Source organism: Astyanax mexicanus, chromosome 25 (assembly GCF_023375975.1).
Source record: "Astyanax mexicanus isolate ESR-SI-001 chromosome 25, AstMex3_surface, whole genome shotgun sequence".
Classification (NCBI taxonomy): domain Eukaryota; kingdom Metazoa; phylum Chordata; class Actinopteri; order Characiformes; family Acestrorhamphidae; genus Astyanax; species Astyanax mexicanus.
Window position 1 is genome coordinate 4337049 of NC_064432.1, and position 27952 is coordinate 4365000.

Below are 27952 nucleotides of genomic sequence, written 5' to 3' on the forward strand. Positions count from 1 at the left end.
GTTAGGTCCATATGGCATCTCAGCTGAACCTGTTAATGGTTGATTGGCAATAAATCTGATGACCAGACAGACTGTTACTTGTTCCATATATCACTAGGGGTGACCCACTGTTACAGCTGCTGGCTTCCATACTCAAACCCAACCATTGCCAATTCTTAAACAGAACCTGGATTAATTGCAGAAGATGATATTTATACATGTACTGTATATTCGTTGTTTTCAAATCTTTATAAATACTTCATAAATTTCATGACTCCTTTGATTATTCCAGCAGCTCAGCAGCCTTGGGCTCCTCTAAGTAGCTACCCAGGAGTCTGAACATTACAATAACTGATGTTCACAAAGCAGGAGATGAATAAAAGACAGTAGCAAAGGGTTTTCAGGTGGGCGTTCCCTCAGTTCATAATGTTTACTTGTTGAGAACACAACACAATTTTGCACCAAAGCCAAGAAGTTGTTAGAGATGTTAGAATGGATTGATAGATTGTATGTGTGAATGTAATGATGATGTATGTAACACCTGGCAACCAGGTAGATTAAAAAAGTGTTGTAATAAGGCAAAACCATTCCTGAAAAATACTTGCTGTGTATGGGTGAGCATTATCCTGCTGGACATTGCAAGCTGGAGTCCTGCAATTAAAAGCAACGCACGGCTGCAAGGATTAAAGTGCTCACTGTGATGATGCACCCCCTTTTAAGGTATGGCTAAAACTTTTGAGTGCATGGTAGAGGCATGTCTACCAGTTGCCTATCTCTCACCAAGAGGTACACTACCCAAAAGAGAGAGCCTTTTTATAAGGCAGATGGGAAAGCATTTAACACCCTCTTGTAACAAGACTCAGTGACTAATCAGACCTTGTAATCATGTACTGACTTGTAATCATGTACTGATTACAAAAACTGCTTGATTGCTAGAAAGCCAAAGCAAAACCACTGGTTTGAGGGGCTAAGGGGCTAAAAAAAAACAACAACCCCAAACTCTAGACCCACCCAGAGCCCATACCCAACTGGAACCCACCTAGCCCACTTTCCACCCAAGTGAGCCCCACATGAGCATGATTTTGGCTGTATTGGCAATGCTTAACCAAAGCTTGGTCATATTGGTTGATTAGCTTGATCAATTGATCCCAACTTAAGCAGCTTGAGAACCCTTTTTTTTAAAAGGTAATCTGCCAATAAAACCTGCTTTACCCCCCCCCCCCCCCCTTTCTCTTTGGGGAGTATTTGACAAGATGTTCTGTTCTCATTTTGTATGCACAGGTGTTCTATGATGGGCCAGGTTGGTTCAGCTTTTTGAAACATAAGAAACATTCATATTCTAAACACATGTGTGTTGGATAATATTGAGGTCACAATGACATGCAATTTTGCACGCTTAAAAAAAGATGTCCCTCTGCAAGATCCACTGATAGATAGTTCAACAAAGAAACATAAAATATCAAATTCATTGCAAAAGTTACAACATTTTTTTTGTCTGGAGATTTAAATTGCTTTAGTACTTTCGAGTTTAGTGAACACCTTGCCACAGTGATGTCTGATAAAACCATGGCTGAGACAACCCAGTATCACGCCCCTGTGTGAAATACACGCTTCAGGCACACAAAAACGTGACACTGATACGCTGCCCCTAGTGGACCAACGTGTGTATTTCACACAGGGGCGTGATACTGGGTTGGCTGAGATCAGGGTTTGGTCAGAATCTACAGTCAAACCACAGTATTTTATAAAAGAAAAGTTTATTTCTTTTAAGAATCTAGATTAGATCATTTACAGGCGTAATGAATACACAGACACATACATGTATAAATTAATCAATCAAACAAACAAACAAACAACACAGTTCTACAGAGCAGCATGGGGCGTGGCATGGAGCCCAAGAGCACTTGCGTGCCCGATGAGGTTGAGGTAGTGATGTTCGAGTCCCTGTGTGGGTGCGAAGAAGCCCGCGTGCTGCTGCTGTTGGTGTTGCTGTTGCTGCTGATGGTGTTGCTGTTGGTGCTGTTGGTGATGGTGAGGGTGGGGGTGGTGTTGCTGTTGGTGTTGCTGCTCGTGTTGCGCGCTCGTGGACAGGGGCACCGGCGTGTAGGCAAGGGCATGCGGGTGTCCGTGCCACGCGAAGTGTCCCGGCGAGGTTTGGTATTCGCTTTGGTACTCTGGGCATGGATGGTGGTGGTGGGGAGCGCGTTCTGGAGAGGATACGCTCGCCAGGGCGCCGAAGACGGGCTCGGAGAGCACGCGCGACTGCAGGAACGCGAGAACGCGGGCGTATTTGGCATCCTTCGTCTCGGCGCGTTCCACGGTGGTGAGGTAGTGCACCAAGTTCTTCATGCACTCACGGTAGCCGTAGTGGAAATAGCTGGCGAACTCCGCGAGCAGCTCACCTGCAAGGATAAAGAAGTATACCAGCGATCAGGAACCTATACTACATTTTGTAACATTGCTGTGAGGATTTGATTGGATTCAGTGCTGTAAAAATAGCAGAGTGAGGACTACCCCAAATAGAAAATAGAGCTCCACTGCCTCACAAGTTGGAGAAAACTTAATGAACCACTAGATAATGCCGTTGGACGCAGTTATATGATCACTATTTGCAGGATGTATGACTGTTTCCAATAGATTTTTTATGTAATTGATACCGTAAAATAAACTGAATTAAAATTTGGTCTTAAAATTATAAATTGAAAGTGCTGTTGGACCCATTACATTTATTTAATTACAACCCAGATAGTAACAGTTGAATGGCAGTTCATTTTTCCGTCTCACACCACGTGTTGAAACAAAGTTAATCTCCGACGTCAGTATTGATTTATCGATTTTAAGTTGATTCAACAATGATTCAACATAATTCTTTCATATACATTCTTATTTGTATTAAACTCTACACTAAATATATTCTGTACTGTACAAGGAGGACATATAACATTAAAGCATGGTTTATAAGAGTGTAGAGGAGCCGCCACCACTCAAAGCCTTTAAATGAAAGTTGATTCAATGTCAGAATTTTATCACTTTAACACTTATCTACGAGGCAACGAATAATAAAAGTTGTTTAAATTGTTCAAGTTGTTCAAGTTTCATAGTAAAAATGTAAAAAAAAGTAATGCAACCCCCCCCAAAAAAAGTTTTTTGCATCCAGTTAGAAACTGAGCGCTTGAAAATTTGAAATACTAAAATGTTAATTAACACTTGATTATGTTTGTAGAACCATATAACAGTAAGACCAGAAACAAAAAATATATGTCTTAAACTATCTAAACTTTTTTTTTTATTTACCTTTCTCTCTCCCTCCGCGAGGAAAGTCCGCCGCGTGCAGCGCGCGCAGATACTGCACCGTCATCTCCAGGATCTCCGCCTTCTCCAGCTTCCCACAGTTCTAAACAAGTACATAAATTATTATTATTATTATATTATAAGTATATTGTTTATATATATTTGTATTAATTAAATCACTAAACGTTTTGTTGCAATACGTTACGTAATGTTATAGACTATTATACAGTTATAACTTTTGCGTTTATTTTATTTTGTTACATTATATCATTACTATATATTCCTAAGTTAGATTAAATACATATAAAACTTTATATTATAGCATTTATACACAATATATTATAAATAAATAACTATAAGCATAAACAACAGCTTAAACAAATAGTAAATAAACAGGTCTAAATCTCTTGCACTTCTGCTTTAATTTAAAGATATACTGATCTGAGTGCCCCAGTCCCCCCGCCACCAGCGCGCGCGGTTTTAACGCACCTGTTTGGCAAGCGCCATGGGCACGGTCTTGCCGAGCTCGTGCAGGCAGCGGTTGATGCGGTCTCTCCTGCGCTTCTCGATCACTTTGTGAGACACGGGGGTCCTCTGGAAACACAACGAGCGCAGCGAACAGGTTACACACGAGAGAGAGGCAGGGTCCACCCACCATCACATCATTACCTTATCACATTAATGGGTATGGTGCGCTCTGCGCGAGAGAAACCACGCGCGCACTAATTCTCCAGAATGTCCAGTACGTTTCATCTCTCCAAAGAACTCCTTTTGGTATCTAACTAAAAGATTTCTTCAGGAACCAAATGTGTTTCTTTTTTTAATCCATTGCATCAAGTACAATGAATCATGTTTTTTTAGTTCTTCCGTTGAATCACTTTAAATAATAATTTTGGAAAACTCAACTGAAAGGATCTGTAGATACCCAATCGTTAGAAAAAAATTCTGGACCATGAGAATTTAGTTAAAAAGTTATTAAGGGAATCAACTTAAAGTTCTACGTGTAGCAAAACGTGGAATTAGAACCAAGCTTCAGATATCTAAAATCAATGATTATTAAAAAAAAAAGCCAAAATAGCCAAAATAGGTCTACTGTGATAATCTCTACAAAATAACCCCATTCGGTCGCTTGAAACCAAAAGTAATTCAAAAGACTCTAAAAGTTTCTACGAGGAACCCAAACGTAACCGCAGCTGAACCGAACAAAATTAAACATTTGGCCGACTACCGTATAGAATAAAAAATAAAATAGCCTAAATATATTTTCCTGCTTTTCAAATAAAAAAACTATTATAAAGAATAAAAAGCAAGAATATGACTTAAAATACTTTTACAACAATGAACAACAAATTTGTTTGCCGTTTTCGGTCGAATTATTTATCATTTCAGTTGCCGAATATTTGGTGTATCCCTAATAACAAGCTCTCAATAAATCTTCTCTATAGAACCAAATGTGTCATTGTCCATTAAACAATACATTCGCGTCTAGGGACCTGAAGTTCTTCAGACATCTTAATCGGTCCGTAAATCCATGTAGCCTATAGCCCACAGTTATGATTAGGATCAATAAAACAAGTTATTTTGTCACAGTTATATTAGTACAATAACCTGGTGGGATTTCATAAACTGCGCTTAATCAAATTCATACCAATATACCAAATAACAAAGTCCATACTTGTTGCCAATACATTAACACAAGTAGTGTATTAGGTTCTATGGGCTTTAAGGTTCTTAAAAGTTCCGTATTAGAAATCCAACAGGCAAAGAAACTCATAAAAATTGACAAAATCTCTAAAAGCTCTGCGTAGAGCGCGCTTACCTTTCCATCCTTCATCATCTTCTTGGAAGTCATGGCTTGATGCACGAGCGCAAAACGCTTCAGGTTCACGTGGTCCAGCTTTGAAAGTGTGTGTGTATCAGTGTGTGTTAGAGTGTGTGTATGTTTCTGTCTCTCAGCACTAGACTGAATCTGTCTGCGCCTGGCTCGCCTTATAAAGTGCGTGAAGAGTGTGTGTGCGGGTGTGTGTGTATGTATATTTGAGGAGGGGGACGTCTCGCGCATCCATGGCCCCACAAATTATTCCAAAGGGAGGATTAAAGGCGATGATGCTGCGCGCGCTTAGGCTCGGTTAAAGCAACAGTGTGCAAACCTGAAGGGGGTCGTCGGTTGAAGGGTTGAGGGGGTGCTGTCAGATCAGACCTGTTTTGTTAACCCACGTGGCTTTTGGAAAACACACGTGATCGTGCTGAAAAGCGTCCTTTAGCGCGGATGGGAAAGTTTTGAACCGGTGCGCGCGCCCAACTGCGCGCACCCAACCAAACTCAACCACCCTCCCATACCGTCCCCTCAACACCACCTAGTTAAAAAAAACAAGGGGTCTTAGAACCTTGTCTGCGGTTTAAGACCCCTGTCTTCTCCCGTTAACGTAATTAAGCAAAGCTGATAATAGGCTGTTCCGCCGAGCGCGAGCGCCAGAGCGAGCTGGAACGTCTCCCTCCCCTCCCTTCTCAAGTTCTCACGCGACTCCGCGCTAATCGGCAGTGTGTGCAGCACTGTTTTGTATAGGGCAGGTGTGTGCATGCATGTGCATGCTTGCGTGTGTATACCCAGCTATCACAAAACATTGGGTTTCTTTATGGATGTTTTGGCAAACCGTTTCATAGAGTTATGGCAACGTTTTATTTTTGTTTTTAAAAAGCCACCGCACTTCAAAAAACGTTAGATTTTAGTTCTCCCATGCTTATTGTTGGGACCCATTCTGTAAAGTGATGACAATACTGTATATTCTTTTGTTTAAAAGTTATTGCAGTTCGATAAACTATATGATTTTTGTTATTTAAAAATAGTCAAAGACGTTTGAACATTAGTTTTTTTTTTCAGGAACCATTTCAGAAAGTTATGAAAAAGTCTGCTATTGCTAAAAAGTCGCATATGTTTATACAACGTTAAACTTCGGTCCCCTATGATTCTTTTTGGGAAATCCTTCCAAAAAGTGGAAAGTCTGTTATCCATAAAAAAAGTCACATACATTTACAGAAAGTTAGATTTTGAGTGCTCTATGTTTTTTTACTGGAAACATTTTACAAAGGTATCATGTTCTTTTATATTCGTTCAACAAAAGCCAAAGACGTTCGTACAACGTTAGATTTTGTTTCCCCTGTGCTTATTATTGTAAAATCATTCCACAAAGTTATGACAACAGTCTATTTTTTAAATTTTGATTCCAAAATTGTTATTTTTGGGGCCATTTCATGCAGTTATAACAGCATTCTATTTGCATGAAAAAATAACACAGAAGATCCTCGAACGGTAGATTTTGGTTTTGTAGAACTGTTTATTTATTTTTTTTTTAAAGTCACCACAGTTCCTGGAACGTTAGATTATGGTTCCCACTCTGTTATCTTTGGGAGAACTTTCTGTAATGTAGTAACAAGGAACGTTAGATATTGTGTTTCCAAATGCTTTGTTGGGGAATTATTTTTGGAAAACCATTCTAATAAACATTCTGAAGGGTTGCCAGATATATCACAGCTACGGGAACATGCTGTTAGGGGCTGTAACGCACAAGCAACATTAACTTGCGAACCAAAAGACAAGAACGTTTCTTAGACCAAAAACTAACGTTGCTAGAACGTTCTGGGAACCAAAACCTGTGACTGTTTGTGCACGCTTGTGCATGCGTGGTACGCGGCCCTGCGCGGACCCCCTGGCACCCAAAGCGCGCGCGAGCGCATGCTGGAGGCTCACGCTACCCCACCGCTGGATCCCGTTTTAGCCACGCACGGCTCAATTTGTATCCTATTATAAGAACAAAACCAGTCCCATTCAGTGCTTTGAGTTTGGCTCGTGAAAAAACAAACGCCAGAAGAGTGAGAAAAGCGGGCGCGCGCGCAGCTGGGGCCTCCCCCCGGCGCGCGCATTATTCTCCTTCCTCCAGTCTCCCCGTCACCTGCGCGCGACGCTATTCATTTGCCTAATTTCAAGGGGGTTCAGACTTAACAAACTTTTCCCACTCTCTCTCTCACTCTTTCCAAAGGGTGGGGTTGGCTGGGTGGAGGGGGCGAGCGTGTTGTGGGGGGCGCGAGGCTTTCTGATCCAATTAACGGCGCGTTTCGACGCTCAGCGTCATCAGAGCGAACGAGACAATTGCGCGCGCGCTCCGCACAAAAGGGGCCGTGCCACGCGGGTGTGGGGGGGTGGGGGTCGTTGCTGGAGTGTTGGTTGCCCCGACAAAGGGCATTATTTTCATACTTGAATACATTTTCGTGCAACAATTGGCTGTTTTTTCTTTAAACAAAGCGCAAAAAGGGGGCTCTCACTGCGCGCGCGCTTTACGCGCTCTCGGTGCTCCTGTGTCGTTTTCTTTTTTTTTTTTAATCTGAGCATGGGGGCTTTTAAAGTAGCAACACGATGTGAGATAGAAAGAGAGAGAGAGAGAAAGAGAGGGAGAGAAAGAAAGAGAGAATAAGAGAAGAAAGGAAAAATGAAAGCTTTAAAAAAGTGGGGGATAATAAAAGAGCTTGTGGAGCGCACGGAGAGCGAGGGGGAAAGAAAAGGGTGTAGAGCATAAAATCCCATTACTATCATTGTTGGATTTGGTTGCAGACGGCCTTGAGAAGACGTACAACTGAGTTTGAAAAACATTTGAGTGCTCTTCTGACTCGGAAAATGACTGTCTGCTGTTTAAGAAGTGGGGAGCGAGCGTTTAAGCATGCAACCATTACGCACGGCTCTCTCCGGTCAAATAAGCGCATCTACTGTCTTACCACTGCATTAGATGCGGATTCAAGCCTATGCAAAGTCTTCCCGGGCTCGTTCTGAATCGTATGATATATGATATGTGCATATTTAATTGTGTTTTCGCATTAATAAGCCGCAAATGCAAAGTGTCCCCGCGCGTCTCCAAACGCGTCTCCAAACGCGTCTCCAAATCCGGTGCGCTTTTGTGCGTGTGTCTGACTAGATAAGTGCGTGGATGTTCAGCACAGTGCACGGGCATGACTCTCAGAGTTCAGCACTGTTGAATATTAAACGAAATAATCAGCTGAATACACGTTTTGCTGGTGATATTTCCGTGCGTAAAATGCGCTTCAGCACGAGCGTCAGCGCGCGTTTTACCCTGGGTTGTAGGACTGTTTTCACAGATTTAGAAACCTGTTTTCACAGGCTTAGAAGACGATTAATTAGCACGTTTATGCTACATAATTAGGTCCGTTCACATTTTCTTAATTTTTCTTAAATTAAAAAAAGGATTAATTAGCTGCATGGAAATGAAACCGGTTTAAACAGAGCATCAATAAGGCCTGAGACATGCACTAAACCTTTTTAATCATAAACTTTTATTGAACTGACACAGTGCAGCGCTGGAAAGCTGGAGTGCTTGAACACACACACACACACTCGCACACAGAAACACACACACACATGATGCACGCGCACGAGCTTGCGAAGGGTCTAGCAGTGTGAATAGAGCACAAAAGAAGGAGAGGCTACCTGAGAGTGTGAGAGTGTGTGAGGAGCTGAGCACAGTCATGCATGTCAGTCTGATTAGGGCTTTACAACTTTCTCACAGTGACCCTATGCGGCTTTCTCAGAGAGTGGGCGGAGCTACTGTATAGCCAGGCTTTAAAACAATGTGTGTTTGTAAACGTATATACTTATTTGTCTATATGTGCTTATAAATAATACTACGGGCTATAATCTCGTTTATAATATATAAACATTCATTTATTCCTTCATAATACACACGATAAAGCAGCCAGGTTAACCATTACTCTAAGCAAAGGCACGGTTCCATACAGTAAAAAAAAAAAAATCATGATCTCATAATAATACAATGGTATAAGCCATTTGCAGTGCTGAAGGAGTTCTACCAATAATCATAAACAAGTTTAGCAATATAACTTGGCAAAAAATAACATGCATTTAAACGGTTCTTTTAGTTCCCAATGAGCCTGTACTTTCAGTTAAAAGGTTTATTCATTTCTTAAGTTGCTTTAAGTTTAGTTGCAAACTGAACAAATAAATAATAATATAATAATATTAATAAACAATCTGCACTGTAATTTAGACTCTGCGTGAAAATGTGTTAAATAATATAAATAAGTACATATTATGTAGAAGTATACTAGTAAAAGTCGTATTACTATACTATTGTTTTCATGCTTTTGCTGTTGTTGCTATTGTTATTACTTTTAATACAAAAACTATTAGAATCGACCTAACCACTATTAACTACTGTTACTACTGCTGTTATTAATGTTGTTTGTTATTACGTATTTATAAAGCAAATAGCCGCAAATAAATCCCGTAAATAATTGTAATTGTTGCTATTTTTATGTTTTTCTCACTTTATTTTGCTCATAAGTTGGTGCTTGCAGCTTGCATGTTTAACCCCATGGGTTTATTATTTATTTATTATTATTATTTCAGTTTTTGGTAACTGTTGAGATTAGCGCGATTAAGATTTTATCGCCCCCCCTTTTTAGAGTTCATGAAGTGGATGCTATAATATGTACAGTAGTCTAGTTATGAGAGTGAAGAATTGTAAATTGTAAAAATGTGGGTCTACACACAGTGTTTAAAGGATTCATTCATTAATATCCATATCAATATTTTGAATTCCCATATTTGATATTTAGTTTTTTATTCAACGATTTTACTAAAAATCCATTGTATAAAATTTCATGTTAAATATCACTAAATAACATGACACATATACAATGTAACAATGAATACTGATTTTCAACAACAAAAAACAATCCAAAAACAATCAAAATGTGGCACTGAGTTCATTAGGCATTGAGTTTTTTTGGTTTACGTACAAAAAAAGTAAAAAAAAAAAAAAACCCTGAAAACCTGAAAAAAAATATTTTGTTTTTTTATTCTAATACTAAATTGATTACGATAACGGTAAAGATATGCAACCTCTAAATTTTGCTTTTTAAAGCGTAATTTCCCTCAGCGTAATCTCCCTGAGTTAGAGTGTAATTATTGAGCCCACAGCGCCACCGTGTGGAACATTACCCTTATTTACTACTTAAAATCCAACTAAATTATAGTTTAATAAGGAAAGTATGATATGGAAGTATTCGCAACGCTGGTCAAACGTTACCGTTTACATTTACAGTAGCACGTACTTATATAATGCCACATTAACTATTGATTCATATTAAAGTGTTCAGTAAATGTACAACTACATAAACCCTACAGCCCACAGTTTTATATAATAATGACTAAAACTTAAATAACTAAAATATAACTTAACTCCACATGCTGAGCCAAATCAAACTGATATAAATAAAAAAAATCAGAAAATCTTTTTAATGCCAAAAGACAATAAAAAACAGCAGAAAATGTACGGATATTGACCTGTGGAGGTCAGAGGGTTAATATTGTCTGGACTGAAATAATAAAATGTAAATATTGTTTTATGGTATGGGTGTTTTGGGGCTTACAAGAAACTTCAGACCCCGTCTGGTTAGCCAAAGCATGGTAAAGGCTCAGATTACCACATGGCAGAAAAAGACTGAATGGAGATTTCTAGTTGGTGCTTTATAATTTAGAAATTACAATTAAAGGGAACTGTGGAGGTCAGGGGAGATCTGGAACACATAGAGAATAACTGCAAATTTAACTGAAAAAAAAACTGAACTTAAAATAATAACTGCTCATATGCTGGTAAGACACACCAATGACAAGAACCTCGAGTTTACCTCGAGCGGTTCAATTCTCGTCCTGGGTGACTGAATGCTGCACTACACCAATCAGAGTCCTTGGGCAAGACTCCTAACACTACAATGGCTTACATCTGTAATAGGAATAACCTTGTAAATTGCTCTGGACAAGAGCATCAGCTTAACGCCATAAAAAAAATATATAATTAACTTATGATTGTTAAATGAATAAGGAGAAATTTCAGTGTGTAAAAAAGGGCAAGGGCACAAGCCTAAGCTGTACACCTGCAATAGCTGATAGAACCACATGGGCAAGGGTAAGTTACTTTGGCAAACTTTAAACTTTTGTCAAGCTTTAACACAGAGTTACATTCACAAATTCCACTGCGAGACTTTACTGTCCTCACGTTAATCATGTCCAGTATTGTGGTCCAACAAATTGTTCCAGATCTTTTTTTTTTTTTTTTGGAAAAAGAGATGCCATGATCTCTTGCCCACAGATGAAAAGGCCCATCAAGACTGTTATCAGTACATCTTGTGATCTTCAAGCAACTTTTCTGGATGGTGTTGATACATGGCTTCTTTTTTGCATGATGCAGCTTTAACTTGTATACAGACAGTGGTTTCTGAAAATGTTCTTGAGCTCATGCATTGATTTCCAGTACAAAGTCAATACAGCCTATTTTTAATGCAGTGCTGCCTGAGGGCCCGGAGATCACCAGCATCCAATACTGAATGTCAAACTTGACCCTTAAACAAAGCGATTTCTCCAGGGACATCCACTATCTACAATGCATAGTCTTCTCAATTACACTTACAGAATAATTTCTGAAATTCCAGCTCCATATTTGCTTCTAAGAGAATATATATAAAAAATATATAATTTTAACACCCAGTCATGTTGCTCCGTTTGTAGCTGATCATTATTAGCACCACTTATTTTTCAGCTTTTTATTGCCTGATCCCAGGCCAGAAATGCAGAAATGGGAGTTTATTAATAAAGGTAATGAAGATATCCAAATAAAACATGAAATATCTTGCGTTCATATTTGGGGTCTACAATCAAATTAAAGTTAAATTAAATATTAGAAACATTATATTCTTTTAAATTTGCTCTATTTTATACTTTCCCCACTTTTTCTGCTTTGTGGTTGTAGAATTATGTTAGTAAACAGGGTGTATAGAGTGAGTAGGTCCAGTATTGTGTGTTCTATGGTCACTTCAGCCAATTCTCCACTGATGTTCAGCAGCATGTCTGTCTCCGGGCGGTCCGTCGTCCTGTGAGATGCGGTGACCCACAGTGACCCGACTGAGGGAAACAAACAAATGGACACAGTCTCTCCAGCATCAAATCTGGCTCTGAAGCAGTGATGGGAAAACATTTTCAAACAAGACACTACCGTTGAATATGACATAAGAAAAGTGATTTATTTTAGTTGTATTACATATAACAAATAAACATACATTTGAATAGGATCCATTACAACTGACCTGACTAAACTTACTTTTATTTAGTTAATTATAGTTATATTTAGTTGTAAATGATAGTTTTAGAATGTACCATTAACTCTCCAATCTATATATACTCTATGTAACCTACAGACTTAAAAACAGGCTTGAATGATTCACTGTTGTGATGTCAGTGATGTAAGTGGCTACGAGGCTGCATGGTGCTGTAGTATCTGATAGAGGGCGCCAGGGCACCGCAGGAATCCCCGCTAGAAAGAGACCAATCAGTGAAGAGAGACTGCTGTGTTGTTTTTGAAATGAAATCAGTAAGTGTGATTGGTGTATTTATGTATTTAGATAATAATAACAGGGACAACAAATAAACGAGAAAAATATATGTTTAATAATAACTAGAATAAATAAATAAACACACGTAAATAATAATCAAAAAAAATATTAAATACATCTACGTTTACATGCATCTCTAGAATTTTATGGGTGTGTTTATTTATTTATTTATTTATTTATTTATATAGTTAGTTAGTTATATGCACATATATGTATTTGTACTTGTATACAAACTTTTGTATAAACAGTTGTGTTTACAAATAGGTTCCACATAATTCCTGAGTATAAATCAAAAGATTTTTGTTTCATGTTATGTATTTATTCGTATTGTATTTTATTTAAAGAGTTTTTTGTAATGTATTTAGAAATTCGGTCATATAGCTATTTCATCTTTATATATTCGCTTGCTCTTTATTATTATTGTTGTCTCATATATTTAATAAAGGTAATGTAAAATGTAATTAATAATTTCTTTAGGAATTAAAAGGTTTGCGCGTACAAAAGTAGTTCTCCCACATTAATTATCCCATATCTAATAATAATAATAATACATTTTATTTGTAGTGCACTTTACATTTGGACACAAATCTCAAAAAAAAAAAAAAAAAAAAAAACACTATAAAACCACCAATTAATTAAAAATGGTAAGTTCTTCTAAAAAGAAATGTTTTTAGTCCTTTTTTAAAACTATCTATTGACTGAGGAGCTCTCAACTCATCAGGTAGCACATTCCACAAGCGAGGTGCGGCAGAGCAAAAAGCCCTATCACCCATGGTACTGAGCTTAGTTCTGGGGAGGAGGAGACGGTTTGAATTTGCAGAGCGAAGGGATCGTGATGAGGTTTGCGGTGTGAGAAGTTCTTTCAGGTATGGGGGAGCATTGCCATGTATGCACTGGTAGGCAAGGAGGGAGACCTTGTATTCGATTCTGACAGAGACAGGAAGCCAGTGAAGTGATTGAAGAACAGGTGTAATATGTTCATGTTTCCGTACTCTCTTCAGGATTCGAGCAGCACTGTTCTGAATATACTGTAATCTCTGAAGGCTCTTGTTTGGGAGCCCAATAAAAAGTGCATTGCAGTAATCCAGTCTTGAAGAAACAAATGCGTGAAGAGTACAGCTCATCTAATTTAATTTAACTTGTACTAAGGTAAAACAATAAAACTAAATCCATAGGAAGTGTGGAGAAGCGGCGACCAGTACACGCCAGCGTCCTCTCCTCCTCCTGCATGAATTGATGACTGTCACTTGTCACTTGTCACTTCCTCTGTCACTTGTCCTCTCTTATGTCTTTTCTCTTGTAGATTATTGCTATTAATAGTTTTAATTAAAATGTTTTATATTTATTTTGTTTATTATAATTTTATTTAGTTGTTGTATTGAATTCTTCCATTTTTTATTATTAGTGTATGCTTTAATATTTGTATTAAGATAATCTTGTTTTTTTTTTGTGAATATGTATGCGGTCAGAGCTAATAACGTCATAGCCGTTTATTCGCACCCGTATTTAGACCAAACTCCGCCCTCTCGAGCAGGAGGCTGGACTTTTTTTAGCCAGTACTGGTGCAGGTGGGCGGGGCTTGTCGGAATGCGGGTGGGAAAAACAAACCGCTGTATTTTTTTTCTCGGTTCATACGCAGCTGCGCGTTCACGTTACTGTCAGCGGCGCGCGGCGGGCTGCTGATCTGCTGATCTTCTGCTGATCCTCTGCTGATCGTTTTCTGATCAGGGCTGGGATTGTCTCGGTTTGGACAGGGTGGTCTTTATTCTCGGAGCTCGACGAGCTTTAAGGTGAGCTTTTTTCTTACAGGTGGTCCAAAATACAGCAGTCGTTGTAACTGCGTATACAGGTACTACTGTGACGTGTACACGTGAAGAAACGTATGTGTGTGTGTGTGTGTGTTTAAGGTGTGTGTGATGTGTTTAATTTGTGTTTGTGTGTGTTCTGCTACTGCTGCTGTTTACATTACATCTTGACGGTTTACATTCACAAATGTACTTGATCTGTATCTGTGTGTAATGTGAACGAATCTGTCCCTGAAACGCCTCACATGCTGCACATTGATACGTGTACAAACGTCACCTACCTCACCACCAACAGAAAACGTCTTATTAGAGAGAGGCCAGGCGTGTTGCTTTTGCTGTTTTTTCAGTTATAGCTGCACAGCTGCACCAAGTGCACGGGTAAATGCAAAAAGACGCATTAATTCCGATTTGACCGTTCACATTCATGTCGCATGTCCGTGGATTGGATACATATCCAATTTAGGACCACATATGAAAGTGACTCAGATCTGATTTGGAAAAAAAAATCGGTTTGACACGTTCACACAGCCATGAGAAAATCAGATCTGAGCAATATTGAGCAAAAAAATTGTTGGATTTGAGTCACTTGAGCATGGTAATGTGACCTGTATTTAGCTCTGCATCAGAGAGTCTGCAAATGCCTTAAATGTAAATGCGGCATTTTTTATTAGTCATTAATTTAAAGGAAGTGTGGCCTTAGGCATGGGAAAGAGGTGGAGTCAAACATTTTCTATAATAAATGGGCAGGGTCTGGCACAACATGGCAGCAAAATGAGTGGCAAATTGATTGGATTTTTTTGTAAAGGGGAGAAGGAAAGGGCCAGAGTCTAGAATGGCTTAAATAATAAAGGGGGCGGGGTCTGCTGTAACTTGAAAGAAAAAAGTGGTGCAACAGTTGATTCATTGGACATGGTGTAAAAGAAATGAGACATGACAGGGCAAGAGGTGGAGTCCAGCAAATTTTAACACAAAGGGGAGGGGTCTGTTGCAATGGTACACTTATTGGAGTTATAAGAAGTGGCAAAAATCATGATTAGTGTAGGGTCAGAGGCATGAAAAGGTGGTGCTGACTTAAATAAAAGAATAAAAAGTGTGGAATCTGATGAAAAGTGATGGTAAAAATGGACAGAGACATTCTGAATTTGTACAGAGGTGGAGTCCTATGCAATACATCAGAGAAGAAGTTGGATCCAAATATTGAACTTTTGTCTAAGTGTTGCCAAAAAGCCTAAATGGCTCCATTGATGGTTAGAGTAATTAGTTTACAAGGAAGCAAATTGTGGAGGCAGTATAGGCCTACTACCTCTTCCTGTTCAACACCTTTTTTCATTTATAGCAGACATTTGTTCCTTTATAGTCTGGCTTAAATTTTCAGAAACCTTTCCAAACCACTAAAAAACATTTTTATTGCCATTTTATTGTCATTTCCACCTCTGCAGCGCCCTCTCAGATTCCAACTGTGCTATAGGCGTGGATGATGTGTCTGTGTTCTCACAATATGCAAATCAGCCAAACAATAATACTGCCCACCGATGACATCCAACCATCTGCGTCCAACCATCGATATCAGAGACTCACAGCTCTACGCCCAATCAGCTCTCCCTCCTGCCCCACCCCTAAACCCATACATCATCCAGTTCCCCTCCCAAGCTACTCCTCCCATTTTTTTTTTGTTGCATTTTTTAAATTTGAGCAGAGGGTGGAGTCAGCTAAAATCAGGGGGCTTAGTTACCCTTTAACAGTGTTCTTATCTTCTTAATGCAGGCACGACAACAGCTGCCTGGCTGCCTCCATTAAAATCAGGCTAACGTGGAAAATTCATACATACATTCATACATAAATTCATTCATTTACACTTGGTAGTCAAATACACTATATTACCAAACATATTCACGTATCTGCCTTCAGTCGCATACAGTATAAAAACTTGAATGATATCCCATTCCTTTTCCATAGAGTTTAATATGATATTGACCCACCCTTTGCAACTACACTGGCTTGCAAAAGTGTTCACACCCCTCAAACTTTTTTCATATTTTGTCACAAACATAAATATATTTATATAAATATATTTCACTGGAGTTTAGTGTGAAAGACCAACACAAAGTGCTACACAGTTGTGAAGAGGAAAAAACTGGGCCATTCAAACACATGGATATGATTTGTTTGAAACCAAACCCACTGTAGCCCTGGCTTTATGTTTAGGGTCATTGTCTTGCTGGAAGGTGAACCTCCGCCCCAGGTTCAAGTCTTTTCCAGACTCCAAGAGGCTTTCTTCCAGGATTGCCCAGTATTTGTCTCTATGTATCTTCCCATCAACTCTGACTAACTTCCCTGTCCTTGCATTTTTCAGTTTTTTATTCGTAAAAAATGTTTTGAGTCATGCATAATTGTCTTTCCACTTCACAATTGTATACCACTTTGTGTTGGTATTTCCCTTTAAATTCCATTAAAATATATTTATGTTTGTGGTTGTAATGTGACAAAATATGGAAAAGTTCAAGGGGTATGAATACTTTTGGCTTTTCACAAGGTTTAGGAGTGTGTTTATGGGAATTTAATTAGTGTTAGACAGTTCTCCTCCACGTAGCTTCCATATTGTAGACTGGACTGTGTTTTTAAGGGTAGAATATGAACATCTACAGTGGGAAAATATTAACTTATATAAATAAATAAATCATAGACATTGGCAAGGTTACTTCGGCTAGAGGTTCTGAATGATTGTTTTAATTATTTATGTATTTTTATTAATTGCTTGGCCCTAATATAAAGTGTTGTGTCTTTACAAGAAATGGAACATTTAGTGTTTTATCTGCTCAGGAAAAGTGTTTTTAAACAGTGACCAAGTCAACAGTGGGGGCTACTTCCTATTTTGATCCTGCAAGTAGTAATGCAACCAGTGTGACAGAAGTGAGAGACTAAAACGTGACCATTGTGGAAGCGTAACGTCCACAAAAACAGAAATACGTCTCATATTTTTGTTGTAAACATTTTTTTGTGTGGCCTTTTCTGTTAAACGTAAAGTCTTAGAGCTTAAAGAGCTTTAAGTAGTCGTAGAAATTGTTTGGAATTTTTTTATTTGTAAGTCCAGAGAGCTTTAGAAAGTTGTAAAAACTTTTAAAATCTTTTTTTAAAGCGCTAACATATTACAAAAAACTGTTTAAGGACCCCCTGGAAAGTCAGTGAGCTTTGAAATGTTATATAAACTGTTTAAACTACAAATTTTACTTCAGAATGGTTGAACAAACCTTTTTAAAGTTTTAAAAACCTCAAAATATTGTAAAATTTGGCCCTGTAAAGTTCACACAGTCTTAGAATGTTGATGAAACTGTTTAAATAACTTTTTAAAAGTTCAGAAACCCTTTTTATCTTAACATATTGTACAAATGGTGTTAAGAATATGGTTGAACTTCAAAAAAAAAAAAAACTCCACATAATGCCTACATTCTTTGAAGGAGCTTAAAGAATCTCAGAAAGACGGTCACATTAATTGAAGAACTTTTTAATGGCCACCATTTAAAAAGACTGTAGATTAACTGATAGGATGCTTTGAGGGAAAATGATTTTATGCCTTTTTTAAGCAGCATAATGAGGACATTGATACAATAGCATCAAAGATTGACCACAGCCAAATAAATCATACAAGGGTAGTTTCCCAGGCAGGGATTAAGCTTCGTCTTGGACTAAACAGCATTTTGAATGGAGATTTTGTAATAAAGGGACAATTTAGTCTAGGACTAGACTTTTCTCTGTCTGGTAAACAAAGTGTGGGGCTGTGGTAAAAAAACTGCTGGCAGTAAAAATTAAAAATACCATTTACAATAAAGAGTCCTTGCCTTTTGTTTTTTAAAGAATCTTGCTGTTCATGTCAAGAGCTGTTTATTGGAAATGTTCTCTTAGTTCTCATTTCTATTGATTTAATAGCAATGCTAAAACCATATCTGCTCAGAAAAGTTAACATTTGCCAGCATACAATGGATGGACTAATGGACTGTCCACTTGTTATTATGCTGTTTTTGACTGGAGCCCACCACTACCCTGCTGGTTTGGTGGGAAGAAGAACCCTGCCAGAATTCATTCAGAAAGTCTTTCAGTGAATGACTAGCAGATTTCACACATTCCACTAATGAAGGTTTAGACTTTCTGTAAACTTTTCTAATGCTGTAGAGGCCGAGATTTGGTCAACCAGCCTGGGTTTTAGAGTAGATTAAGGGAAAAGTTATTTATTAGCAAGAGTTTCTTTAAAAATGTACCTTTAAAAAGTCTTTGAAAGACTAAGGTTAAGGGGTGGAGTAGTGGTGGATGGTATAGAAACACTGAGGAGAGACATGTTTTTTGGGGCTCTTGTTTTTTAGTGTCAAGACCACATGTGTTCAGGAGTCTGGAATGTCTGGAATTTTGGCTGAGGAGCAGAATTGGGATTAGACTGAATTTTCATTCTGTATTTCCTGTCAGCTCAGAAAGAAACAGTAGGTGTTTCAAGAATTCGGAAGAAGTTTGACGTTATGACCAACTCCTTGTTTCTACACCGATTATCCATTTGTTTTAGTTGAGTTCCACTGATTCCACTGATATAGGAGCACTTTGTAGTCCTATAATTACAGACTGTAGTCCTGTATCTGTTTCTCTGGATACTTTATTATTCTTTATTCACCTTGTTTTTCAATGGTTAGCACCCAACAGGACCACCAAAGAGCAGCTATTTTGAGAGGTGGGTCTTTCATTCTCAGCAGTGACACAGTGACAGCAGTGCTGCTGGCGTTCTTTAACTCTGTGTATTTTTGAAGTATTTTGTCCGCTTGCGATCGATTTATGTAGATAAAGAAAATTAGTTCCAGTTAAAAACTGTCCTAAGTGCTTCACGGCCTTCCCTCATGCCTTACTCTACTGTCTTCTCTATCTTCTGCCCAGTGTTTATACCATCTTTCGGACCTCAACCTCAAGGCTTTGAAGCCTATGAGTAAAGGTATACACAGCACATATAGATTCTTACCCACGGTTACATATAAATCACTCGAAGTAAATAAAACAATCAGAGATCACGGTAACACTGGAATATATTGAATATATTGATTATGCTAAATATTGAAAAACGACAGCAAATATAAACAACATACCAGAGAGTAGTCAGGCAAAAACAGGGTCAAAAATGATAAATCCAGCAAAGAGAGGGCTAGGGCAAAAGAGTAGTCAAAAATACAAAAATGGCCAGCAACAGAATAAACTATAGAGAGAGCGAGGCAAAAATCGAGAGTCAGAAACAAAAAAAAGTCTGTAACAAATGGCAACAAACAAAAGAAGCTCTTTGTAGAAAAGATAACTAACTAGATTCAGTACTCGGCAGAGAACAGAGCAAACTGAAGGGTATTTATGTTAGAAAAGACAGGTGGAACCAATTAGTAACTGGGAGAGTGGGAACTCCGCTGCGTCACGTGATCATCTGAGTCGGGGAAGTCCGGTGTAATGCTGTGCATGCTGGGAAGTGGAGTTTTTGCTGAGTAGGTCACTATCATATTAATGTCACTGCAGTGCCCAGAATGACCCATCACCCAAATAATGCCTGCTAATTTGTTTATTGAGCTAATAGTGTTTGTTGCTAAGGCACATCCAATTACACCCAGTCAATAACGTTCATCTTTAAAGGCCCTGTCCCACTGCGATTGCGTCTAAATATCCACTAAAGTACGTCCCAATTTATCAGAAAACACTGCGTCCACTGAGTGAACGCGCTGCGTCCAAAATATAGACGCACTGCGTCCAAATTACGTCCATATTCCGTCTAAATTGAAGTTGGACGCCGACTTCCAAATTTGTACGTCGACTTCCACTCTTTGGACATCGACGTCCACTTTTTGGACGTCGACTTCCAACTATATATGGTTGTTTTTTCTAGTGAATCATCATTTCTTCTTGAGCTACAAGAGAGAGCACATCTATTCTCTTCTACACAACCATGGACCACAGATTCCTTGCAGTGATGGTGCAGCAGCAGAACATACTCCTCCATGTGCTGGACCAGACCGGGAGGAGGAGGAGGCGGCAGCAGGAGAGGACTGTATGGGCGGCGGCCGTCTTAGCGGAACCCTTCCTCTTGGCTGGCATCTTGGAAAGTGTGGAAAAGCGATGGACGCCAGAAAAATATTTTTATGGACGTTGACGTCCACATGTACGTGCCGTCCAAATATCCACTAAAATATGTCCGTACTGCGTCTAAATATCCACTAAATTACGTCCATATTAGTCGCCGTCTATTCCGAAAATTTTGGGAGGTACCAAAACCACTTTTGCGTCTAAAGTGGACGGCAACGTCTAAACTACGCCCACTTGGACAGTGCCGTCCAAATATCCACTAAACTACGTCCAGATTGCGTCTAAATATCCACTAAATATCCACTAAACTGTGTCCACTGAAATTTGGACGTACTTTAGTGGATATGTAGACGCAATCGCAGTGGGGCAGGGCCTTAAAGCTTACTAAAACTCCACTGTTGATCTAGGCGTGGTCCTTACTGGTGAACACTGAGGTGAGCCCTGCTGTTTGTCTTTAGGCTAAAGTCAGTGCGTGTTCGTCCGGTCTCGGAGTGTTCTTTCTGTGCTGCTTTGTGTCTTTTCTTTCTCCAGTGTCTGTCAGCCTTTGTTCAGGCGGCCGTGCCGTGGATCGTGTTGGCTTTCACTGCCAGTTGTTTCCTGCATTTGTTTGTTCTGTTCTTTGCTTCGGCTATGGAGATGAATGGAGATGAACTGCAAATTGCAGAGCTGTCAATCACTGGGGAATGATGCGACCGCCCCAACAATTCCTGCGTTCCTCATAGTACCGCATGTTTCCAGGAGATACATTTAAGAATTACAGTTTTGTTCACTTAACTTAGCTTTAACTTAACTTAGTTGGCAACCTCCCCCCAACAACACCCAGCAGCAAGACCTGCTGAATTAGAAGAAAAACATGGCGACACCCCTGTTCCTTACTAGTGTCCCATAATGCACCTTATAATCTGGTGCGCCTTATGTATAATACAAAATAGACCAGAAAATAGATGTTCATTAATAGTGCTCCTTATAATCCAGTGCACCTTATAGTGCGAAAAATACTGTGCCTATTTAGCATACACTTATGCACATCATAGCAGCCACCTAGCAACACCATGATAACCATCTAGTAACACTGTAATATGCACCTAGCAAACATTTAGCAGCAACAATAAGACCATTTGGGATAGCAAAGCAGCCACCTAACAACCTCTTAGCAACCATCTAGCAACAACATAGCAAAAACCTTAGCACCCTAACTATTACACAGCAGTAGCCTAGCAACTGCCTTGAAGCGGAGCAGCCATATTGAAAATTATTCAGAGCATGCACTTTTTTAGTGGCACTACAGGACACCATTGGAAGTGAATATGATTTTTGTACCACACCATATTAACCACTTGGGATACCATAACAACTACCTGGGACATCTTAGCAACCACCTACTGTAGCCACAGCTTTGCAACCACCTAGTCATCATTTATTAACATCATAGCAGCTGACTTTCAAAAGTCTAGTACTTGTTGCTCTACTCTAGCAAATATTTAGGAACACCGTAGCAACCACCTAAGATAAGCTATTCTTTACAGGTCGTTGTTAGGGTGAGTTTGATTTTTTGTACCAGTGATCTTGAAAGCTTGGTATCTTAGATATTCTGTGTAGTGAGTGTAAACACACTCACACACACACACACATACATACACACACACACACACACACACACACACACACACACACACATGCTGATATCAGGACTACGGGTGAATGGCTGAAGGATGAATTAGAAGGTTATTGGGTGGGGAATGTAATAGCAGATGTCTGCTGAGGGAATACGTGTGTGAATGAACGTAGCACAGTCAAACTCACACTTAAACTCACACACAATCACACTCTCGCACACACTCGCACACACTCACTCGCACACACTCACACCAGCTGCCAGCTGAGGTCATGTTCTAGATTCTTCCACTGCTGCCGGTCACTTGCTTTTCTAGTCAGCTGTCCACCTGTTACCTGTCTGTTGTACACGTGTGCAACAGTACATGTAAGTACCTATACAGCGGCTTGCAAAAGTATTCATACCCCTTGAACTCTTCCACATTTTGTCACCTTACAACCACAAACCTAAATATAGTTTATTGAGATTAAAAATGATAGATGGTTTTCAATTTTTTTTTATCAAAAGTATTCAGCATGGCCATTCACCCAGACTGAGAGATCAAGCAAGGAGAGCACTGGTCAGGGAAGCAGCCAAGAGGCCCATGGTCACTCTGGAGGAGCTGCAGAGATCCACAACTCAAGTGAGAAAATATACAGAACAACTATGGTACTGTATGAGTCATGTGCTCCACAATTATGGCCTTTATGGAAGAGTGTCAAGGAGCAAACCATTGTTAAAAGAAATATGAATTGCTGTTTGCTGGTAGAGACAACCCCCAAATCACTTACAGTTGTAATTGCAGCGAATGGTGGCTCTACTAATACTAAGTATTGATATACTGAATACTTTTGCATGTCACACTTTTTAGATTTTCATTTGCTGAAAATTTTGTGTATAATTTTCGTTCCACTTCACACTTATGCAACACTTTGTGTTTGCCACTTAAAATCTCAATAAAGGTGACAAACTATAGAAAAGTTCAAGGGGTATGAATACTTTTGCAAGCCACTGTACTTAAGGACAATATGTACACTCTTAATCTCAATAAGTTTTTCTCTCTCTATCTCTCTATCTCTCTTTCTCTCGCTCTCTCTTTTGAAAGTAAGTGCAGCTCTACCATTGGCTTGTGCACCTTACCAAATACGGAAAGCAGGCTGGCTTTCACTAGGAACTCTCTCTCTCTCTTTCTCTCTCTCACTCTCGCTCTCTCTAACACACTGCCACACACTGCCCCACACACACACACACACACACACACACAAACAAACAGACACTGTACACACAGAGACATAGAGACGTGTACAGTAAGTACACTGATATACAGTAATACTGTGCTGCCAGAGAACCTGCTGACACATGGACACATGTTCTTCCTATTCTGTGTGTGGGTGTGTGTGTGGGTGTGGGTGTGAATGTGTGTGTGTGTGGGTGTGTGTGTGGGTGTGAATGTGTGTGAGTGGGTGGGTGTGTGTGTGTATTTGAGAATACCAGTATTGTGTGTGATCTGTGTTGGGTCAATATTACACACAGTTTGGTCTCACTTCATTAGTGCTTCTTGTACTCACACTACTATCAGTTCACACACACACTGCTGGAATTCACACACACACACACACACACACACACACACACACACACACACACACACACACACACACACACACACACACTTGTCTAGAGTTTATATTGCCCATGACTGAAGAAGCATTCTGTCGAGAACTGTGTGTGTGTGTGTGTGTGTACGAGAGCGAGAGAGACAGAAGAAGGAAAAGGACGGAGAGAAAATGAATAAGTGACAGAGAAAGAGAGCGGAAAGAGAGAGAGAGAAGAAGAAAAAGAAGCAAAGTAAAAGAGAGGAAAAAGAGAGAGCGAGGAAAAGGAGGAAAAGAACATTAAAAACAATAGAGGGTAGGAGTGAGAACAAAGCGAGAGGAGAAAAAGAGAGGAACAAAAGAGACAGAGAGAGCAAAGAGAGAAAATAAAAAGAGATAGATGGGAAGAAAAGAGAAAGAGAGAGAACAAGAAAAAGCAGGGGGAGAGAAGAAAGAGAGAGAGAGAGAATCCTAAGAGGACAGAGCAGAGCAGCAAAAGAGAGGAAGAGGGAGAGAAGAAAAAAGAAGAAACAGAGAGAGAAGGAGAGAGAAAGCTGCAGTTTGAGTGGGTGTCGCTCTGCTATTATTAGTGGTAAGGATCTTTCTTTTGCCTTCCACTGCTGTTCACATCTCACACCACTACCACACACACACACACACACACACTTCTGTTATTGGCCTTATTTTGAGAAAACTTCATTCATTCACTCTTTCTCGCTCTCGTTCACTTTTTCTTTCACTTGCTCTTGTTTGGTGTACCTGAAGCCGGCCTGTAAAGTACTGGGTTGAGCTGTATTTGTGTGTGTGTGTGTGAGTGTGTGTGTGTGTGTCTTCATTTCTCTATCTTTAGCTGAGTCACGAGCATGGGGGGTGTGTAGGGGCGTGTGGGTGCGTGTTGGGACCATTTTCAGCTGTGTCTTGGGTCAGGTGAAGGGCAGGGTCACTCCAGAGCATTGAATGTGGGTGTGTGGATACAGGTGTGCGCATTATTCAGTTAATTCAATAGACATTTAAGCATTCTGAACATAACCGAACATCATACGTTAATTCTAAGGCATTTGGCTGTGCTGGTTCATTAACTATGGCTATGGCACTACTATGAACAAGGGGCGTGCCATATCGTATCATATACAATATATTGTGAAACACCAAATATCGTGATTCTTAAAAAAGTCTTTAAAGGTCATGCTTTCTCAGCCTCCATTGTCTGCAGTCGCTACTAGCTAGTGAAAGAAAATTCTCAGAATTCTCAGAGTTGATCAAAGAGATGAAAAATATCGACGGCATCCAGTGACTTTATGGCCTCGCCCACCTCGGCTCAGGACTGCCCCCAGGCGAGCTGAGCTAATTAGCGCTAGCTATCTAGTGTAAGTAACCGCTGGTTTAAATCGGATCTCCGGTTGATTCCACGTTTTACCGAGACCTAAAATATACACTAGGAAAGCACGGTTAGACAAGTTAGCACAACTCGACAGAACACCGTTCAAAGCGGGCGCCGTTCACGTCGGATCTGGGACTTCTCGCCAGGTTGATAATGTTTCTCAGCTGCGGGAAAAGAGAGCGTCACCAGAGCGGGCAGTCTGGGGTCGGCTTGCGGCGTTCATTACGTTTCTCGGCCACGTTTTTCTCCCGCAAAGATGGGAGCATGAAATTTAGAGTTTAGAGTTTCACTGAAACTAAGTTGCCAACAACCTCACACCATAATAATCCCTCCTCTACCAAACTTTACACTTGGTACAATGGAATCCACTGGCAACCATTAAACCCACACTCGTCCGTTGGATTGCAGGACAGAGAAGATACTATCAAACTCAATCTAGATACAATCTAGATATGCCAAAATTTGGATTTGTGCTAGCATTCTGAACATAACCGAACATCATACGCTAATTTCTGGGTTAATTCTAATGCTAAGAAGTGCATTTGGCTGTTGTGGCTCATTTACAAGGCAGAAACTATGCATTATGAGTGTGTTTTCCCTCAGGCCTGTGAAGATCCTTGCACTCCCCAGACTCCCCAGTGTTTTCACAGTTTTCCAGTGCTACCAGATTGAAGTAATTAGTGCAAAGAACATACAAAGGCAGGGTTAGCTGTTGACGAGAGCTAACCTTGCTAGATTTCATTCATAACAGATTGCGACATGGTCTGAGCTCTGTGGTCTGCACTCACACGGCCATACATTTCTTAGTCACGTCCCGTGTGACATTAAACACGACACCAGGAATCGCTGCACCTGGCAGGCCAGCTGAATGCTTCCCACTGCAGTCGGGTTTCTCAACCAGCAGCTGAACTAAAGTTTGAACCGTTTGAAGACTGGCCAATAGGAGTGGCTTTTAACACTTCTGTTGTGTAACAGCTTCAATTTTTACTTGAGAGGTACTGTATATCAATGAAGACCTGGACCAGGACCTGGACCTTGGATCAAACCATACACAGATCAGCCATAACTGCAACCAACCCTCTATTGCATGGTGTTGCCCTCAGGCAACAAACCACTTTTTTTTATTTTTGAACTCTCTTCATGTTTTAATATGTAAAGAAGTAATATTAAATCTATTAAAGGAACTATTTTAAAGTCTATTATGGCTGTTTTGTGTTCATTCGCGTCCTAAAAGAGCTATTTTCCTTTTGTTGCCTCAGGGCAACATTATACAGTTAGTTCAAAATGCAGTTATGAGTTTTCGATTTATATATCAACAGAGAAACCCAAGCTCCTAAGAACTGGCTGTACAAGGTTAAAAGTGACATAACATGCAGTGTGTAACACTAATGAATTGCTTCCAAGTGGGATCAGCATACATCTCTAGAAAAAATAAGAGACCACATAAAAATAACAAGTTTCTTTGATTTTACCACATTAAAAAAACTCTGGAATATAATTAATAGGAAGATGGATGATCACAAGCCATCAAACCACCAAGCTGAACTGCTTGAGTTTTTGCACCAGGAGTAAAGCAGCATAAAGTTATCCAAAAGCAGTGTGTAAGACTGGTGGAGGAGAGAACATGATATCAAGATGCATGAAAACTGTGATTAAAAACCAGGGTTATTGCGTCAAATATTGATTTCTGAACTTTTCTTAAAACTTTATGAATACGAACTTGTTTTGTCTTTGTATTATTTGAGGTCTGAAAGCTCAATGTCTCATTCAAGAAACGTCTGGTCAACGTTAATGGGATTTTAATGACATTGAGCCTTGCATGTCCTTCCCCTGTCTCTGAAGCAGTGTGTCTCACTAAACAACATCCCCCACTGTCTGTGCTTTCTCTCCATTCTCCAGGCTCCTCCTGTCTTGTTTCCTGTGAAAAGCTCCCCCTGGTGGCCACGCAATGCAGGCGCAGGATTTGATCCGGCATTTCCGGGTGCCCGACCTGGGCGACATGAGGCAGTATGTGCAGAGTTTGCCCACCAACATACTGATGGGCATGGGGGGGTTTGCCGCCATCACCACCTACTGGTATGCTACAAGGCCCAAAGCTCTGAAGCCTCCCTGCGACCTCACCATGCAGTCTGTGGAGATTGAGGTGAGCACCATGTTTAAGCATCTTTAACACATGCAGTTTTCAGTTTTGTCCTATAATAAAATTGTTATATTATTAATAAACATTTGTATCACTATGGCTGGGGCATTACTTTGAACAAGGAGTGTGCCATACCTTGTCATATTTGTATTAAATATTGTGACACACCAATATCGTGATTTAAAACAATCCAAAAAGTCTATAAAGCTTTATCTATAAATGATAGTCATACAAATGTCTGCAGAAAGTTATTACAATCCTAGATGAACTATCAAGTCCCTTGCTCATCCATTGGTCCGTTGATCCTGTTGAAACAGGAAGGGGCCGTCCCCAAACTGTTCCCACAAAGTTTAGTACTACTGGTACTAAGTGGCCGAGCCCAATTCCTGAAAAAACAACCTCACACACTAATTATCCCCCCTCTACCAAACTTTTCACTTGGCACAATGCAATCAGCTGGCAACTATCAAACCCAGACTCGCTTGTTGGATTGCTGGACAGAGAAGTGTGATTGGTCGCTCTATTTTCCAGGGGTGGCATGGATTGGTATACACTGTGGATGAGTTGTGGTCGCTTCCATTCACTTCCACTTTGTAATAATAG

General features: G+C 39.8%; 2 protein-coding genes across 5 annotated transcripts in view; one reads left to right on the top strand and one right to left on the bottom strand.

Annotated features, from left to right (window-relative positions):
• Window positions 1-1719: 1719 nt before the first annotated feature.
• Window positions 1720-5412, bottom strand: helt (helt bHLH transcription factor). The gene is made up of 4 exons (XM_007232801.4): window positions 5090-5412; window positions 3760-3864; window positions 3274-3373; window positions 1720-2381 (listed from the first exon to the last, which is right to left on the bottom strand). The coding sequence occupies exons 1-4, from the start codon at window positions 5330-5332 to the stop codon at window positions 1843-1845; spliced, it is 987 nt and encodes a 328-aa protein (XP_007232863.3). The 5' UTR covers window positions 5333-5412; the 3' UTR covers window positions 1720-1842.
• An 8959-nt stretch (window positions 5413-14371) lies between these two features.
• acsl1a (acyl-CoA synthetase long chain family member 1a) overlaps window positions 14372-27952 on the top strand; it is a 33692-nt gene continuing 20111 nt past the window's right edge. For 3 of the 4 annotated variants that reach the window (XM_015601168.3, XM_022681677.2, XM_015601169.3), the window contains exons 1-2: window positions 14372-14534; window positions 27109-27352. In XM_015601168.3, the coding sequence (XP_015456654.3) occupies window positions 27158-27352 (195 nt within the window). In that variant the 5' untranslated portion in view covers window positions 14372-14534; window positions 27109-27157. Of the gene's footprint in view, window positions 14535-24202; window positions 24421-27108; window positions 27353-27952 lie in introns of those variants that run through there. The other variant, XM_022681678.2, reaches the window with a different exon arrangement.